Source organism: Sarcophilus harrisii, chromosome 1 (genome assembly GCF_902635505.1).
Source record: "Sarcophilus harrisii chromosome 1, mSarHar1.11, whole genome shotgun sequence".
Classification (NCBI taxonomy): Eukaryota; Metazoa; Chordata; class Mammalia; order Dasyuromorphia; family Dasyuridae; genus Sarcophilus; species Sarcophilus harrisii.
The window spans coordinates 165,536,971-165,553,540 of record NC_045426.1 but is presented as its reverse complement, the minus strand read 5'-3'; the positions used below and the strand labels follow the sequence as shown (position 1 = coordinate 165,553,540).

The following is a 16,570-nucleotide window of genomic DNA, read 5'->3' as shown; positions in this document are numbered from 1 at the left end:
AGGCTCTCTAGAAAGCTGTCCAGCCCCAGGAAGGAGATAATAAAGGATCTGGACTATAAGAAAGCTTACCAGGCCCCAGGAAAAGAGACAAGACTTTGAAAGAGACAATAAAGGATTTGGACTTTAACCCCTGGCTACTGTGGTGATTACTGAACTGAAATGAAGGCTGCTCCCAGATACCCCAAGAAAACCTCAATAGAGAACATTATATTTTAGAGAGAATATTACAGAATTTGAATCCAGATCTACCTGACTGAGACCATATCTCTCTACAATGTTGACTTCTAAACCATATTTGGCTTTTAAAAAAAAAAAATGACACATCAGGCCAAATATATTATATATAGTCTGTATTAGATTATGGCAAATAATAACATAATGCTTAAAGAGATATAGGTAGAGAGATTCCAAGTATGTAGCACAAGATACTGTGACCTGAATTGAGATGAATTTGTGGTTCATCAGCATAAGGAACTTCCTGTGTGAAAATTCATTCCAAACCCTCTTAAGATTTAGTAGATATCCTGAAAAGTTGCCCGAGGTACCTCAAGGTTAATTGGATTTCACAGAACCAGCCTTGGTAGCTGCTTAAAGAAGAAACACAATTTTAGAAGTTCAGAGAGCAACCTTTCCCCCTAACCCTCCCCCCCAAAAAAAGGATAGAGCAACATGCCTTTCAGATGAATAAGAGTACTTCCCACAACTGAAGACAGGAAAGGGATTAAAATTATCACCTTGGTAGACAAGAAATCAGGATTTGGCCATCCCATAGTATTGTTTTTTTAATTTTAATAGCCTTTTATTTACAGGTTATATGTATGGGTAACTTTACAGCATTGACAATTGCCAAACCTCTTGTTCCAGTTTTTCTCCTCCTTCCCCCCGTCCCCTCCCCCAGATTGCTGGATGACCAGTAGATGTTAAATATATTAAAATATAAATTAGATACACAATAAGTATACATGACCAAACTCTTATTTTGCTGTACAAAAAGAATCAGACTCTGAAATATTGTACAATTAGCCTGTGAAGGAAATAAAAAATGCAGGTCATCCCATAGTATTGAAGAGAAGAGGAAATATAGTCCATAGAAAACCCCAAAGTTTATTTGCCTTTCAAGGTGAGTTCAAATCTCCCTAGGTGATTTGGACTCACAAAGGAACTCTATTTGTCTTGGAAGAGACTGTAGAAAGAAAGATTTCACTTTAATATTAGAATATTGCTTTGTTGACAACCCTGAATTCCCTTTCCTAGGGAAGCTTATGAATTATGGTGAATGCTTTATCCATACTTAATTTTTATTGGTGCTGTGAGTCTTTGCTGCCTTCTGCATATTTCAATGAAATAAAGACTGTCTTCTCCCTGAAAAAAAAAATTTTAATGGATTGCCCAAGGTCACATAGCTATTAAATGTCAAAAGATATATACCTAGTTCTCCCTGACTCTTACTCCTATATTATATCTTCACCACAATACTAATACTTACTGACAAGCTAGCATTTGTTAAGAATGTTCTATGTACTCAGCACAATACTAAGTAGTTGTAATACAAAGAAAGACAAAAATATACCCTGCCCTCCAGAAGCTCAAAGTGTAACAGAGTAGACAACAGATACATAATTCTATAGAACCATTTATGTACATGATAAACTGTGCATAGTCTCAGAAGGGTTTCACTAATATTAAGGAAGACAGGGAAAGTTTTCTTGAACCAAAGAAGCTAGGAAGCAGAGATGAAGGCTGTATCTCCTAGTGTGAGACCAACTAATGAAAATGCTTGGGAGTCAGAAGATGAATGTTCTTTGATTACAAAAGTTGTGTGTGGAAAGGAATAAGGTGTAAGAAAATTGGAAAGGTAGGAAGAAGCACTTTTATGAAAAGCTTTAAAGGGCAAATAGGATTTTTCATGTAATCCTGGTAGAGGTGTTTGTCCTTCATTCTCAAAAAGAAACAAAATGACATCACTGTGTTGGGGTCAAGATACAGGAGGTCTGACTTCAGCAGATCATGTAAAAAGGAGTCACTGGGATTTATTGAATGACATAGACGAGACTTGAGGCCTTGGGACCAACCATCAGATTATTGCTATAGTTCATGTGTGAGACCATGAAGGCCTGCTCCAGGATGATAGCAGTGTCAGAAAAGGGAAGATTATAGGAGAGATAGAAATGACAGATCTTAACAGCTAATTGGATGTTCGAAGTAAGAGAATGAGGAGAATGACAACTATTTTGTGAGCCTCAATGCTTATCCAGAGAAGGGCTTGAAGGGAGAAATAATGAGCAAATAAAATAAGATCTTGATTCTGAAGATTGCCTTATAAAAGAAATGTTATTGCCTTGAGAACTTATTTTTAGAAATTATGTCTTGCTTATAAACTTCCCTAGATATATATACACCTAATTAGATTTGGAAGTTTTTAATGTCATTGTTTTTCCTTTTCAGTCTACTTCAAATTATCATGCAAGAAGATTTGGAGTACGGGCAGCTATGCCTGGATTTATTGCTAAGAGACTCTGCCCACAATTAACAATAGTGCCCCCAAACTTTGACAAATATCGAGAAGTGAGTAAAGAGGTAAGAATGCTGGTTGATTGTGGAATTTCAGTGATGAATCAAAATATTTATTTCATTTAAGTTTTTCTAAGTAAAAGGCAAGTGGTAAATTGCAATTTCTTTATTAACTTGTACTGTCCAAATCAATTACCTGGATTTTAAGTTCCTGAAAGTACTTTCATTACAAATGACCAGTTTGCTATGTGGGAAATAATCTAAAACATCTTACATCATATCTTTACTTTTTTATGAAATTGTCAAAATCCAAAATAAGGAATTAATTTCTCCTTTTTTTATTATGTTCTTCTTTTCAAATGATTAGACTAATTTGTGTTATACACTAAAGTAGTAAATTTACAAATTGGCAGTTTATAGCTAGGGAGGGTTAATGCATTGTCAAAAAGCATATGATTTGTGTTGGTAAAGCATGCCTTCTTCTCTAGAGATAAGCTTACTATAGATGTGAAATGGACATATGTTTTGTCCTTTGACCAACATGTTAACTTATTTTGCTTAGCTGTATTGCTTAAATATATTCCTCTGTTGAGAGGGAGGGTTTTATTAAGTAAGTGGGTGGGTAGTCATTGGGAAGGAAGTGTTTTTTTTTTTTTTTTTTAAGAGCATTTGTAAAATATTTAATTTTTACAAATAAAAATGAAATAAAACCATTTTTTAAAAATATATGGTCTGTTTTGTTCCTTTAGGACTAAGCTTGTTATCTTCATTGCTATTAATAAGAACAAAGCTTTTGCAATTATGGGATTACAGTGAAATATATTTTAATTGTAAATGATTTCAATTTTTTTGATAAACAATATTAATTTTTTTTCCAGTGTGAACTCCTAAGATTTAGAGACAGTCAAATAATTCTTAGAATCTCCTTTTGTCATCAATTTCAAACTCTTTCCTAATGTAGTCTCTATCAAAGCTTTTATCAAATAAAATAAATGATGAGTTTGCATTTTAGTGCCTTTCTTTTTCTGGACCCACTTATTCCCTAGTTGAAGATGCTAATGATGAATAAAGTGTCTAAAAGGCTAACAGCCAAAGAGAAAAAGTAAGGAGATTAAATGGTATAAATATTTGTTAATGTATTCCACATTATGGAAGAAAAAGCTATTAATATGAGTGGCCTCCAGTTGTAGTGGCTAGAGAGATGAACTCTTGAGTGAGGAAGGTTTAAGGTCTAAGGTCATACTCTAAAGCATCTTGGCTCTGGCCTAGTCATTTAACCCTCAGTACTTCCAAGCAGCTCTTTAAGACATTAAATTATAGAGCAGTTGCAATCTGTTTCAGCAGAAGGCATTCACCAGGCAGAGTTCTCTCTGCAAATGTAATCAAAGTGCAGGGGAGAGGGAAGGAAGGGAAGGAAGGCTGTCATCGCCAGTTTACTCTGTTTTGATTTTTTTTTTTTATATTAACATAGTAAATGTTGGTCTATTTTCCTAAGGTCAGTAAATTTTATTAAAGTGGCAGATATGTGCCTGGCACTGTGCTAAGTGGTGGGGTTACAAATAGGAAAAATATAGTTCTTGCCCTCAAGGAAGTTACAGCCTATAGTGGAGGAAGATGGGAAAGTGAAAAGTATCCAGTACAAAGATTGAATGATAAATTCAGAAAAGTCCCAAAATAGTGTGGCAGAGTGGAGAATGAAGAGGTGTCTATCCTAAGCCTTTAATAGAGGTTTTAAAATTCATGGTTCTGCCTTCTCAATGGGACAGTGGGGAGATATGAGTACCAAGGCTGATGAGATTTCCCAATGGTGAGGTTCTTAGAACATAAAGAAGTAAGAGAAATACCAAAAAAATATTTCCTTACTTTTTGACAGAAAAAACTTTTGATAGAATGATTCATTGAATTCATTCATTATATCTGAAGAGGTTTCTTTTGCCTATTCCCTGAATAAGCTTACCCAGGTTGATGATTTTTTTTTTTATTCCAGATTTGAGCAGTTTATAAGAACATTCTCATATAGCTATGCCTGTTTGCAAATAAATACATTTCTAAATATATCATAATTCAAATGTAGTATTTACTAATGCATATTCTTAAGATATTTGAAAGGAGTAAAGAAGTAGAAATAACTAGTTATCCTTGAAACATTAAAACTTTATTTTTTTTGCTAGAAAGTATATATTTTGGTTCTAATAACAACCTCTTAAGCAAAAGAAGCTTATACAATTAAAAAAAAATTCCCCAAGAACTCTTTTTTCAGAACAATACAAGTTAGCTGTTATCAAGAATGGGCTTTTAAAAAAACTTCCTTTTCAATAGATTTTGCTTATCCATTGACTTCTGATTTCTTTTGTAAGAACTTTATTCAAATAGCTTCTTCTATAAGAACTGATGTAGTTAAACTTCTCTGAGTAAAGCTTGGTATTAATCTTGTTTCACAATTTTAATGACTAAGGATTTTTTTAGAATTTAGGATTTTTATTTAGTATTCTTTAGGTTTTATAAGGTTTTTTAAAAGATAATTTTTTTTTTCTCAGTGCATCTTAAGTGAAGATTTATTATATACCTTCTATGTACAAAGCACTATGTTGGAAAGGCTCCTGCAAGAAATAAAATAATAAAATATGGTCCCTCTCTTCATAAGCTATTTAATAGTCTTTTAGGAGATTGACATTTATACAAATACATATATATATATATATGTATATACCTATATATGTAATTATAGTCCAAAATGATACATAAGTGCATTAGAGAAACCTTCTCTGACATGTAATTAATTATCACACTTGATAAACTACCTTATTGTCAAAGTGATTTAATTTTTAAAGCCTTCTTCCTTACAAAGAATCAAAGTCTGTCTCTCCAACTTTCACTCTTGGTCATAAATCTACCATTTGTAGCTATACAGAATATGTATAAGCTCTCTTTTTGTGACATATTGTAGAGAGCAATCAGATCCTATCCTAAGACTGATTCAGAGACTAACCATTCCCAACAAATAGTCACCTTTTTTTTCTTAAAGCTAAAGGATCAAAATCTTATTCTTGAAATTATTTGAAAAATCGAAAACTATGAATGAATACCTGTAAATAGGCCTTTATCTGACTGTTTGTCATCTCACAACGATCCTTGCAAAATTGGGAGAAGCTCCTCACATGTTAACTACAAGGTGATGAACAAACAACAGTAGGTCTAATTTGCAGAGATTGTGATTTATTTTAATGACAGATGTACCAACACTAAACAGAATCACAGAGCCTTGAATGATAGGTGATTTTTATATAATTCAGCATATGTTTTGGATCAGAGCCATAATTTTTTTTTCATGAGAAACTATGTGGAAAGTCCCTCTTCCAAAGCAAATTGGCACCTGTTTTGCAAATTACTGCTTTAATCCAGTGAATAGCCAACAAGCCATCAACATGAAAAAATATTAAATAACAATTATTTTTCCCTATCGTTAAACTTTAGATTCCCTCCTATGTGTTTAATATGATATATAAATATATAATTGATCCTTCTTATGCATTTCTCACTTAAACTAACATCTTCAAGATTTTATGTGTATTATGTATATATTTATGTTCATGCTTTAATTAAAATTAATTTACATTCTAATCAAATAGAATTTTCAGTTTTTATTCCAAAGAAAAAGAGGTGAGGGACATTTAATTTCTTACACTAATTAAAATTGCATTTCTTAACTGTTTTCTCCTTCGTCTCCAAACTACCAAGTCTGAAATCAGAAATTTATTTGGGTCCCTAATCACAACCAGAGGACTTGATAAAAAAGGGAGCTTATAAAGAGGAAATAAAAGCTTTTTCATGGTCTTTTGACTTAATGGTCTATTTTCAAGCAAAGGAAATTTTATATAAATGTATTAAATTAATTACTTATCCCATAAATCTAGGAACTATTGATTGTAAGGTCATAATGGAGTTGTCGTGTCAGACTTTCCTAATGTAGGTATCAACTAAATGTGCCAGAAATTTTGCTACAGCAGCAAAATATAAAACTTTTTTGTGTATTTGTCAAGGTTAGAGAAATTCTTGCCGATTATGATCCCAATTTTATGGCCATGAGCCTTGATGAAGCCTATTTGAATATAACAAAGCACTTAGAGGAAAGACAAAACTGGCCTGAGGATAAAAGAAGATATTTCATCAAAAGAGGAAACCCTACAGAAAATGGTATGCTATTTATTGGAACTGGTAACCTAAAAAAAAAAAAAAAAAAATTAAATTGTCACTAGTGTAGATAGAGGCTAGAAAAGGCTCAGTTACATTTGGGAAATTGTGCAGTGTTTTAAGCCACTCTCTGAAATAAGGTAAAGCAAAAACCAATCTTTTTAATAACATTCTTTTAGTGATAGTATTTGGCTTCAAATAATGAGATGTCATTATTAAAGAATTAAAATTTTAATTTAAGATGATCTAAAGGGAAATAGAAATATTATGGGTGTGTGTAAATTACTGCATATTACTGACTTGCTCAAAAGAAAAGTTTTAAAAGAGATCATATGATTGGAAAAGAAAGTAGACCGGACATATAAAAATGGAGAAAAACAAATGGTCAGTCAGATTACCCCACTGGTAAACAAGGTATGTTTAAAAGCCAAAAAGAAGGCTACCATTTTGTTGAGTAGACCCTCTGTAGAGGATGTATGGGAAAACATGGAGAAAAGTAATTAGATGAGAAGAGATTGGTGGAAGAATTATAATCTGTATTTTCAGAAGAAACATGCCCAGGGATGAGAGCAAGATTCCATTGAAATATAGAAATAAAATATTTTGGGGATTAGCAAAGCAATATGTGCTGTACTTAAAAATAAATGTTGATTTATTGACCTTTTAAATGTTCACTGATCTGTTTATCTAAACCTGATCCCTCCCCTGATCTTTATCACCAACTGTCTATCAAACATTTCAAATTATATATCCAAGAGAAATCTCAAACTCAAAATGTCTAAAACTATACTTATCTTTCCCAAAAAAAGCACTCCCCTCTAATAAACTTTCTCATTTCTGTCAAAGGCACCACCATCCTTCTAGTGTATCTGGTTTATAATCTCAGCATTATCCTCAACTCCTCTCTGTCATCCACCCCACATCCAGTAGGTTACCAGATTTTATCCTCCCTACCTTCTCATCCAGCCCTCTACTCTATTCACACCCTACCATCTGAGTTCAAACACACATTATCTTTTTCCTAAATTGTCTTTGAGTTGTTCTTCCTATCCCAAAGCACTCAATACTCCAGTCTATCCTATACACTGTTGCCAAAGTAAGTGCCATCTGACTTCCAGCTCAAATTTCCTGGCATCCTTCTTACTTTTAGGATAAAATGTAAACACCTCTATTTTGTTGTTTTTGTTTTTGTTTTTTCTGAGGCAATTGGGATTAAGTAATTTTGCCCAGGGTCACACAGCTAGAAAGTGTTAACTTGGGTCCTCCTGACTTCAGGGCTAAACACTGCATTCTCTATTTAGTTTTTAAAGCTCTTCACAACCAGTCTTTGCTGACTCATTGAACCTTGTGTTTCTTCCCAAAATCCTACAGTCCATTCATAGTAGCCTTCTCTGTTCTTTACACACATTTCATGTCATTTCTTCCCCTTTTGCATTCTCTCTTCTCAGAATCTTAATGCTTCTCACTTAATTCTCAGCCCATATCATTTTATGCAAACCTGTGTGTGTGTGTGTGTGTGTGTGTGTGTGTGTGTGTGTGTACCTGAGCAATTTGACAAGTTATTTAAATAGAAATGTTTTTTTTTGTTTGTTTTGTTTGTTTGTTTGTTTTTGTCATATAAGGTTTTTATTGCCCACTAAGCGTTTCTGGTGTCAGTAATTAAACTAATCATTCGTATTACTATGGATTTGAAGTGTTCAGGACTTGGTACAATTACACAAGGATCTGTACTTTTATAAAGAAAAGAAAGATGAGAAAACTCACTTCCATGTCCCAGACTCAGAAATTCTTTGATTCCTTTTGTCCCTGTGCTTTATCCTCACTAAATCTATCATTCTTTTTTCTATTCCATCTATTTTCCATTCTATCTCTGCCCTTTTACTTTCCTCTTCCTCTGGTTGATTGTATCAAAATCTTAATAACTCTATGTTTGAAATAGGATAAATTAATTTTAGGATCCTTTCTATCTATTGGATATGTCCTTAGCAAATATATCAAGTTTATATACAAATAGTGGTGTGAAAAGACTCCTAATAAATAAAAGAAATTTGATTCTTGCATTGTAACAGCTCTTTCTTTGAGTTAGAAAAAAAAATTAATCATCTTTCTTACAAATACAATTGGCAGTTTATTTAATTAATGAAATTAGATCATATACATATTGCCTTTTTCATTAGTTCTGAATTATTTTCTTCTGAAATTTAGCTTACAAAAATTTTTTGGCCTTAAATGCAAATACAAGTCACATTTTAACTTAAGTGCCTAATTATAATTTTAAGGAAGAAAATATAACCAAAATTTTTTGTTATTGTCTTTTTAATATTTTTTAAGAGTGTTACCATTCAAGACTAAAACTTGTTTTGTTTTAGTTGGAATTTAATGATATGTTTGCTCTAGAAGACTTTTCTCTCTAGGAAGATCTTTGAATTAATGTAGACTTTATTGCAAATAGTTCTATAAAAATGGTTGAACTTCCCAACTTGACTTGGAGTGATTGGGAAACTTAAAATATCTGAATTTTTCTTTTCTTTGTGGATTAATTCTTGTACATTAATTATATATTTCCTTAATACGAAATTTAAGTTTTATTTCTTTTGTAAAATTCAGATAAACCAGAAACTGTCATATCAGGGGCACCAGAATTAAATGAAGCTGCCCTATCCATTTCTCCTTTGCTCTTTGAAGATAGCCCTCCTCATCTACAGCAACAAGAACCAGAAATTCCTTCCCAAGCACACTTTGAAGAACAGAGAGATCCTCAAGTCCTCCAAAATTCAGTTATTTTTGGGACTTCAGCTGACGAAGTTGTAAAGGAAATTAGATTCAGAATTGAACAAAAAACATCTCTGACAGCCAGTGCAGGTATGTGAGACCATCTTGGGGGCTAATTCAGGGATTCTTTTCGGTATTGCTAAGTACAGGATGCTATTGGCATTCATCTTTTTAATGTTGCTTCAAAATGTGGTTCATTGGTTAGTGGTCAGCCAAATTTCTGGCAGCTTTAGGTTTCTAGAATAGCCATAGACCTAGATATAAGTGAAAAGGTTTTTGAGGACAAAAATATAAGTAAATATGAAAAAGCCATTGAGTTATAGTCCATCTCAGGTATGAGTTAGACTATGTAGTGTAGTTGTAAGAGGGCTGGTCTTACTTAGGATCAAAGTCTTCTGGATTCTAGTCCCAACTCTTATGAGCTAGAGGATCTTGGGTAAACTGGTAAATTTCTCTGAGCTTTGGTTGTCTTAACTGCCTAATGAGGATAATATTCCCATTCTCAAAAGAGTTATTTTGAAAAAAAAGTATCCTGTAAACTTTATAGCTCTATATAAATGTGATATGGTAATAGTAGGAGCAGTTTAATGAATTTTATACACCATCTTTGGCAGTCAGTCTTTTTCCCTTAGTCCCTTCCTTATCTCCCCATTCCCCTTTTCCTAGCAGGAAAAACAGAAGCAAGCCCACCGAATAGTTGTGAGAATTGACATTGACAACAGAAATGGAATCAGATAAAAGACAGAAATACTCACTGTAGTGCCATAGTCCTCTAAAGCCATTGAATGTAGGGCAAAATAGCCCTGCATACTTCAGGATCCATTAAGAATATCACTGAATTGGCACCATATGCCAACTGTTTTTCATAATTAGTGAGTCATCAGGAAAAGGTCTATTTTGTTGTACATGCTCTGTTTACTTACTAAAGCAGGAAAGTATGTGACTCATTTTAGAAATATTTGCATTACAAAAAAATATGTTTTGGTATTTAAAATGATATTCTTTATATACCTGGAAAATTCACCTCACCTAAATATCTCCTTCCCCAATGGGAACAAAAAAATGAAAAACTATTCTACTTCCATTATTAACCCTGAAGTTTGTCTTTAAAAGGTCTCTTTCATCTCTAGGCATGAATCCAGATTCTGATTTGAACTTTAAATGAAAACAAATGTTTTTATCTTATCATAGTTTCTGTTATACAACATAATAAGATGCTATCTCATTTTCAAAACTGTAGCCAGGCTTATGTTTTCATGACAAATATGTGATATTTTATTTAATATCAACATTGTTAGTTGTTAATATTAAAATCTTTTTTAACAATCATATTTCTATAATGCTTTAAAAGTATGTGCCTCACAAAATTCCCTGGGGGTAGCCGAAGAAACTGAAGCTCATAACTGTGAACACTACCTCATACAGCTAGTCTGGCTCCAAATCCAGACCTCCCTAATCCCAATTTAATATTCTTTCCACTCCATTGAGCTGCCTCATTGATATACCATTTTTCATTGTATTTGCTATAAAACATTAACATAAGGCATTTTACATAATAAAGTGTCTAGACCTTGAAAGTAATTTCATATCATAAAAATAATAATAATGCCATTCTTTTATTAGACTGTGAGCTCCTTGAGGCCAGGAACTTTTTTTTTTTTTTTGTATTCCCAGTGCTTGCCATAATGCTTGGTACATAGTAGGCATTTTAATAAAGGCTTTTTGACTTACTTTGACTTCTCACCTTATATTACATTCTTTAGAGAAGAGTATGTTGGATTATTGTACAAAAGGAATTTCACTAAAATTCTTTATGGTGTCATGAAATAACCTTTAATGGCTGTTTGAAAACTTTGTTTATATTTGTGTTTTTCTATGGAAAGGCATAGTGGTCTCTTTTGAAAGCACTTGTGAAGGATCTCATTTGCAGATTTTTTTGTATGTGCTCCAGGCTTTCTAGTACCATTTTAAGTCTCCATAGATTAATTAAGTGCCTGCACTACTAGGTACTATACTATGAGCTGAGTAAACAAATAGCAAAAGAGCAGCCCTACTGAGACAGCATGCAAACAAATATGTACATATAAATAAATATAAGATAAATCAGAGAGAAGGCCTTAGCATTAAGAGGAAGTAGGGTTGTAGTTGAGACTTGTAGGAAGCCAGAAAAGTTAGATGATGACAGAGAGAAAAAAAAATGTACATTCAGAAAACGGAGTCTTTTGTTCAAGGAACTACAAGGAAACCAGTATCCTTTGATTGCAAATGGTGTACTTTCTTTAAGATATGAGAGTATTTAATTTTCTTCTTATATGGTCTCTTGTTCTGTGAGGTCTTCAGATTTTAAATTAAAAATCTTCCATTTTGAAAAGCAGGAAAACACCATTATCTCTAAGACATGAAAAAGAAATAAAGATTTAAGTGTCATCAGAGTACTCTCTTGATATGATTGCTCCAAACCCTGACAGCTTCAGTAGTATCTCAATATCTCAACATATTAAACTTCTGTGTGCAGATCACTGCCCTAGGATTTAGAAGAACACAAATTCTAGATTAGAGGTAGTCCTTGGATTTATGGATTCTAACATAAGGATAAGACACAAACACAAACTGCTGTGATGCACAGTATCACATGACAGCTGCATCCGAGTTGCAAAATAAAATGATTTGTGTGCTTCTAAGGTTCTATTCCTCTCATTTCCCTCAAAATTAAAACAGACTTTATAGAGCATTTGATATGACTATCAACAAGAGAACTAATCAGATAGAACTGCATAAGAGGCACCTTTTTGCTAAATAAGCATTTATTTTAGACCTTCTTTTGGGAGTTTTTGAAGAAGTAGGAGTGGAGCCAATCAGTTCTATTTCTGTAGAAAGTAGTGAGTAAGCTAAAATTTAAAAAAAAAAAAAAACCTCATAGTAAACAATATCAGAAGCTGCTAATAGATCTAAAATTACCAACATGGTGGCTTGACTGTTCCCCCATCTCTTAGAGATCAGTTATCAAAGAAATCAATTGAATTCCTTTTTTATACCCAGGCTTAAAACCACAAGAGGCGTTGAGAATATTCTCTATACAATCTCAGTTTCTTAAACATTTTATGTAATTATTTTATTTTATAAAGATGGATTTTTATTACACATTTTTAGAAAGATGCTCTCAATCTCTTTGATTTTTCTGAAAATTTTTTTTTTTTTTAGGCATTGCTCCAAATACAATGTTAGCAAAAGTATGCAGTGATAAAAATAAACCAAATGGACAGTACCAGATTTCTCCTAATAGACAAGCTGTAATGGACTTCATCAAGGATTTACCCATTAGAAAGGTGAGGTTTCTAATATAAAAATGTTTTAAATACTCATATACAACATATATCTTCTGCATATTGCTTTAAAAAATAGATAGATAAATAGGTTGAGTATTAAATATAATTAGTAATAGTTCTCTCTTCACTGAAAATAGGATAGAGGAAAAGGCAGATGGTAGGAAAAAAAGTAGGCTGGCTTTAAGAACTTTCTGACTGAATAACAGAATACTAGAAACAAGGTTTTTAAAATCTCCATCATTTTATTTTTTTAGTGGTATAAGAAAGTTATAAAAGCCTGTAAGTTAAATGATTGAGACAATATAGATATTAATATAACAGATCCAAATTTATGACCCAGACCCAATTTCTTAAGGTCTAGAGAGCTTTGAGATAGACTATTGTTCCTCAGAGTTTCAAGTTAACTAATAAATAATAATTCTATTTATTGATTTCTTTCAAATAAGTAAATATCCACTCCCCATAACTGCTATTTTAAAAAAAAAAATCCCTAAAAGAGATAAAGTACCTTATTTTGGAAGTGAGTCCCTAAGAAAAGGGAAGCACTTCTATAGCTGAGTTTTTCCTGAGCCTCCAAACATTCTGGGACCAATAGAAAAACAGTATGATGGTTAGAAGTATTTGAATCAGGTATCTGTCCCTATTACTTTAATATAATCTTACAAAGAGGCAAGCATACGGACAAAATAATTTTTCAAAAGTACATCATAAAGACACTTATCTGTTTCCAGAGAAAGAACTGATAAATAGAAATATACATGGAATAATTTTACACATAAAATCCTATTTGTGTCTAATGGTAGCCATTTCTAGGGCAGGGTGAGTAAGAGGGAAGGGAAAAGGGAAAAAATTTACATGATATAACTTTATTATATATTTAAAAGGAATAACATAAATAAATGTTATAAATTAAAGGATAGCTTTATTATATATTTAAAAGGACATAATATACATTATACATAATATATATATATGATATACATAATATATTTGTAGTTTCATGTGCAATCTTTTTTATTATATGATGCTATGGAAATGTTTTTTATTTGCTAAGTTAAAAATAAAATAAATATTTTAAACCCATCAAACCCCTTATGGGTAATATATGTCCCCGAAAAAGTTGATTTACAATTTTAATCCAATATATTTATTAGAAAACAAAGTGACAATTTTTCTTCCCTTAAAATGGATTAGCATTATGTGCTGCTATATACTGATTTCTCAGGCATTCCTGAATGTTAATAAAGTACTTTGCAATGCACACAAAAAAAGGGACTTTCCAAGTATTAATTACAGTTTTTTTCTAACTAAATTTGGGTGGCTATTAGATATGGACAGCGGCAAAGTATGAACCTGACTATGGCATAAAGGAAAGGGTATTGAATTTTGAATTGGAGTATCAGTTCAAATCCTGGCTCTTGGACTATTTTCTGCTCTAGCTCTATGACATAAGGTAGACATTTAGCCTATCTGGGATTCAATGTGTCTGATTGGAAAAGAGATAAAGAGGAGGCTCAGATAAACTAAATGATCTCCTCTTTCTCAGCCCTGAGATGATCATGGAGGGGTTGTGAATTCAGTCTCATTACTTTATAGTCATATCTCAAGGGAATTTACCTCAAATCTTACCTGTTTTGAAAACTACTTTCAATGTTAATTGGTTAAGATAGTTTCTCTCTACTGTTAGTGATAATATCAATTCTCTTTTAGGTTCCAGGAATAGGGAAAGTAACTGAGAAAATGTTAAAAGCACTTGGAATTGTCACCTGCTCAGACCTTTACCAGAAGAGGGCCCTACTATCTCTTCTTTTTTCTGAAACATCTTGGCATAGCTTCCTTCATATTTCCCTTGGTCTAGGTTCAACACAAATGGAAAGGTATGCCATACTTCTGTTCATTATATTTCTCTATGTGATGAATGGCAATATCAACAAGTGTGGTATTAGTTATAAAATTTGTATTTGAAAAAATTCCATCAGGCCAGTTTAACTGGAAAGTAAAGAAGGTAGCCTTAATTTAAAAATATATTTATCTAATTGGAGTACCTATATCACAGGAATGCAAATAGAAATAGACTCTTATCAGGAAGGTTAAAAAATACAAAAGTGATAAAATTCCTTCCTTCTACCTTTCTTAAATTTCCACTCTTCCTTGGGGAAATGATTTATTGAAATTTGGGCACATTTCCACTTTTGGAAAAATGTCATCCATTATTTAACTAGGCAGAGATTTGACTATGAGCACAGATTCATAGAACTGTTATGATTTAGTCTATGAATTTTTAAAGGCTTAAAACCTTCATTTGCATTTTAAAAACAACAGTTGGTTATTGAGAATTTAGTAATTGCATTACACAAGAAAAAAGAAAAGATATTTCTTGGCAATGGGAAGACTTGTATGAACTGCTGATTAGCAAAGTTAGGCAAAATTAAGAAACCAAATGTACAAGAATGACAGTGATATAAATTAAAATCACACTAAAAGACAAAATTCTTAATTATTTGTAAAGACTAATCTTAATCATATAAACAGATGAAACCATACTTTCCTCATCTCAGATCAGAGAGATGTGAATGGATGTGAAATCCTTAAGGTCTAGAGAGCTTTGAGATAAACTGTTGTTCCTCGGAGTTTCAAGTTAACTAATAGTTGTTAATATATTAATAATAACCACATAGAAATGTGGTTAGCTAGTTACTGTGCTTGTGAATTGAACTCAAATGACTTTTTTTCCTCATAAAAAGCATTGTCCAATGGGAGGGGAATATAATCATTATGTAAAAACAAAAGCTAACAGTAAAACTTTAAAAATTATTTAAGAGAAATTTCTTGGCTGGTAATTATGCCTTTGGTATTTTCCTTCTAAATTGACTTAGAAAGATCCATGAATTCTAGAAATCATCTTTGATTCTTCTTTCTCAACCATCTTCCAAATCTTGATATTTCTAAATGTCTTTCATCATGTATTCTTGTCTCCATGTCTACTGTTTCTATCCTATTTCAGGTCTTATTTCTTTCCCAATCTTTTTTAATAGATTCCTCACTGACCCTGCTCCTCTTATTCCTCTTACATATTATGTTATTAATAATGTAATTAATATTATTTATATATACATATATAAAGATATAATACTCTGTTCTGAAGGACAAAGAGCACACACGTTATAACTTTTTATCAAAAACAGTTTTTCTAAACATTTTAAGCTCCCTCATCTAAAATTCAGGGGCTTCCACAAATGGTTTTATCTTACCTCTTTTTTTTTTTTTTTTTTTTTTTTTGCATTTGTCATTCACCATTATATTTCTGTAATGGGCCAGAACTGTGTACTTGAAACAAGGATTCTTTTTTTTTTTTTTCCTCTTTTTTTTTTTATTTAATAGCCTTTTATTTACAGGATATATGCATGGGTAACTTTACAGCATTAACAATTGCCAAACCTCTTGTTCCAATTTTTCACCTCTTACCCCCCCCACCCCCTCCCTAGATGGCAGGATGACCAGTAGATGTTAAATATATTAAAATATAAATTAGATACACAATAAGTATACATGACCAAAATGTTATTTTGCTGTACAAAAAGAATCAGACTCTGAAATATTGTACAATTAGCTTGTGAAGGAAATAAAAAATGCAGGTGTGCATAAATATAGGGATTGGGAATTCAATGTAATGGTTTTTAGTCATCTCCCAGAGTTCTTTTTCTGGGCATAGCTGGTTCAGTTCATTACTGCTCCATTGGAAATGATTTGGTTGATCTCGTTGCTGAGGA

At 32.3% G+C, this 16,570-nt stretch overlaps 1 protein-coding gene across 3 annotated transcripts in view; it reads left to right on the top strand.

Moving 5' to 3' along the window:
* Positions 1 to 16,570, top strand: part of POLK (DNA polymerase kappa) — a 97,937-nt gene that overhangs the window by 69,265 nt on the left and 12,102 nt on the right. For 2 of the 3 annotated variants that reach the window (XM_012541121.3, XM_031966348.1), the window contains 5 exons: positions 2,446 to 2,577; positions 6,552 to 6,705; positions 9,310 to 9,564; positions 12,676 to 12,800; positions 14,511 to 14,677. In XM_012541121.3, coding sequence (XP_012396575.1) covers positions 2,446 to 2,577; positions 6,552 to 6,705; positions 9,310 to 9,564; positions 12,676 to 12,800; positions 14,511 to 14,677 — 833 coding nt within the window. The remainder of the gene's footprint in view (positions 1 to 2,445; positions 2,578 to 6,551; positions 6,706 to 9,309; positions 9,565 to 12,675; positions 12,801 to 14,510; positions 14,678 to 16,570) is intronic. The other variant, XM_031966341.1, reaches the window with a different exon arrangement.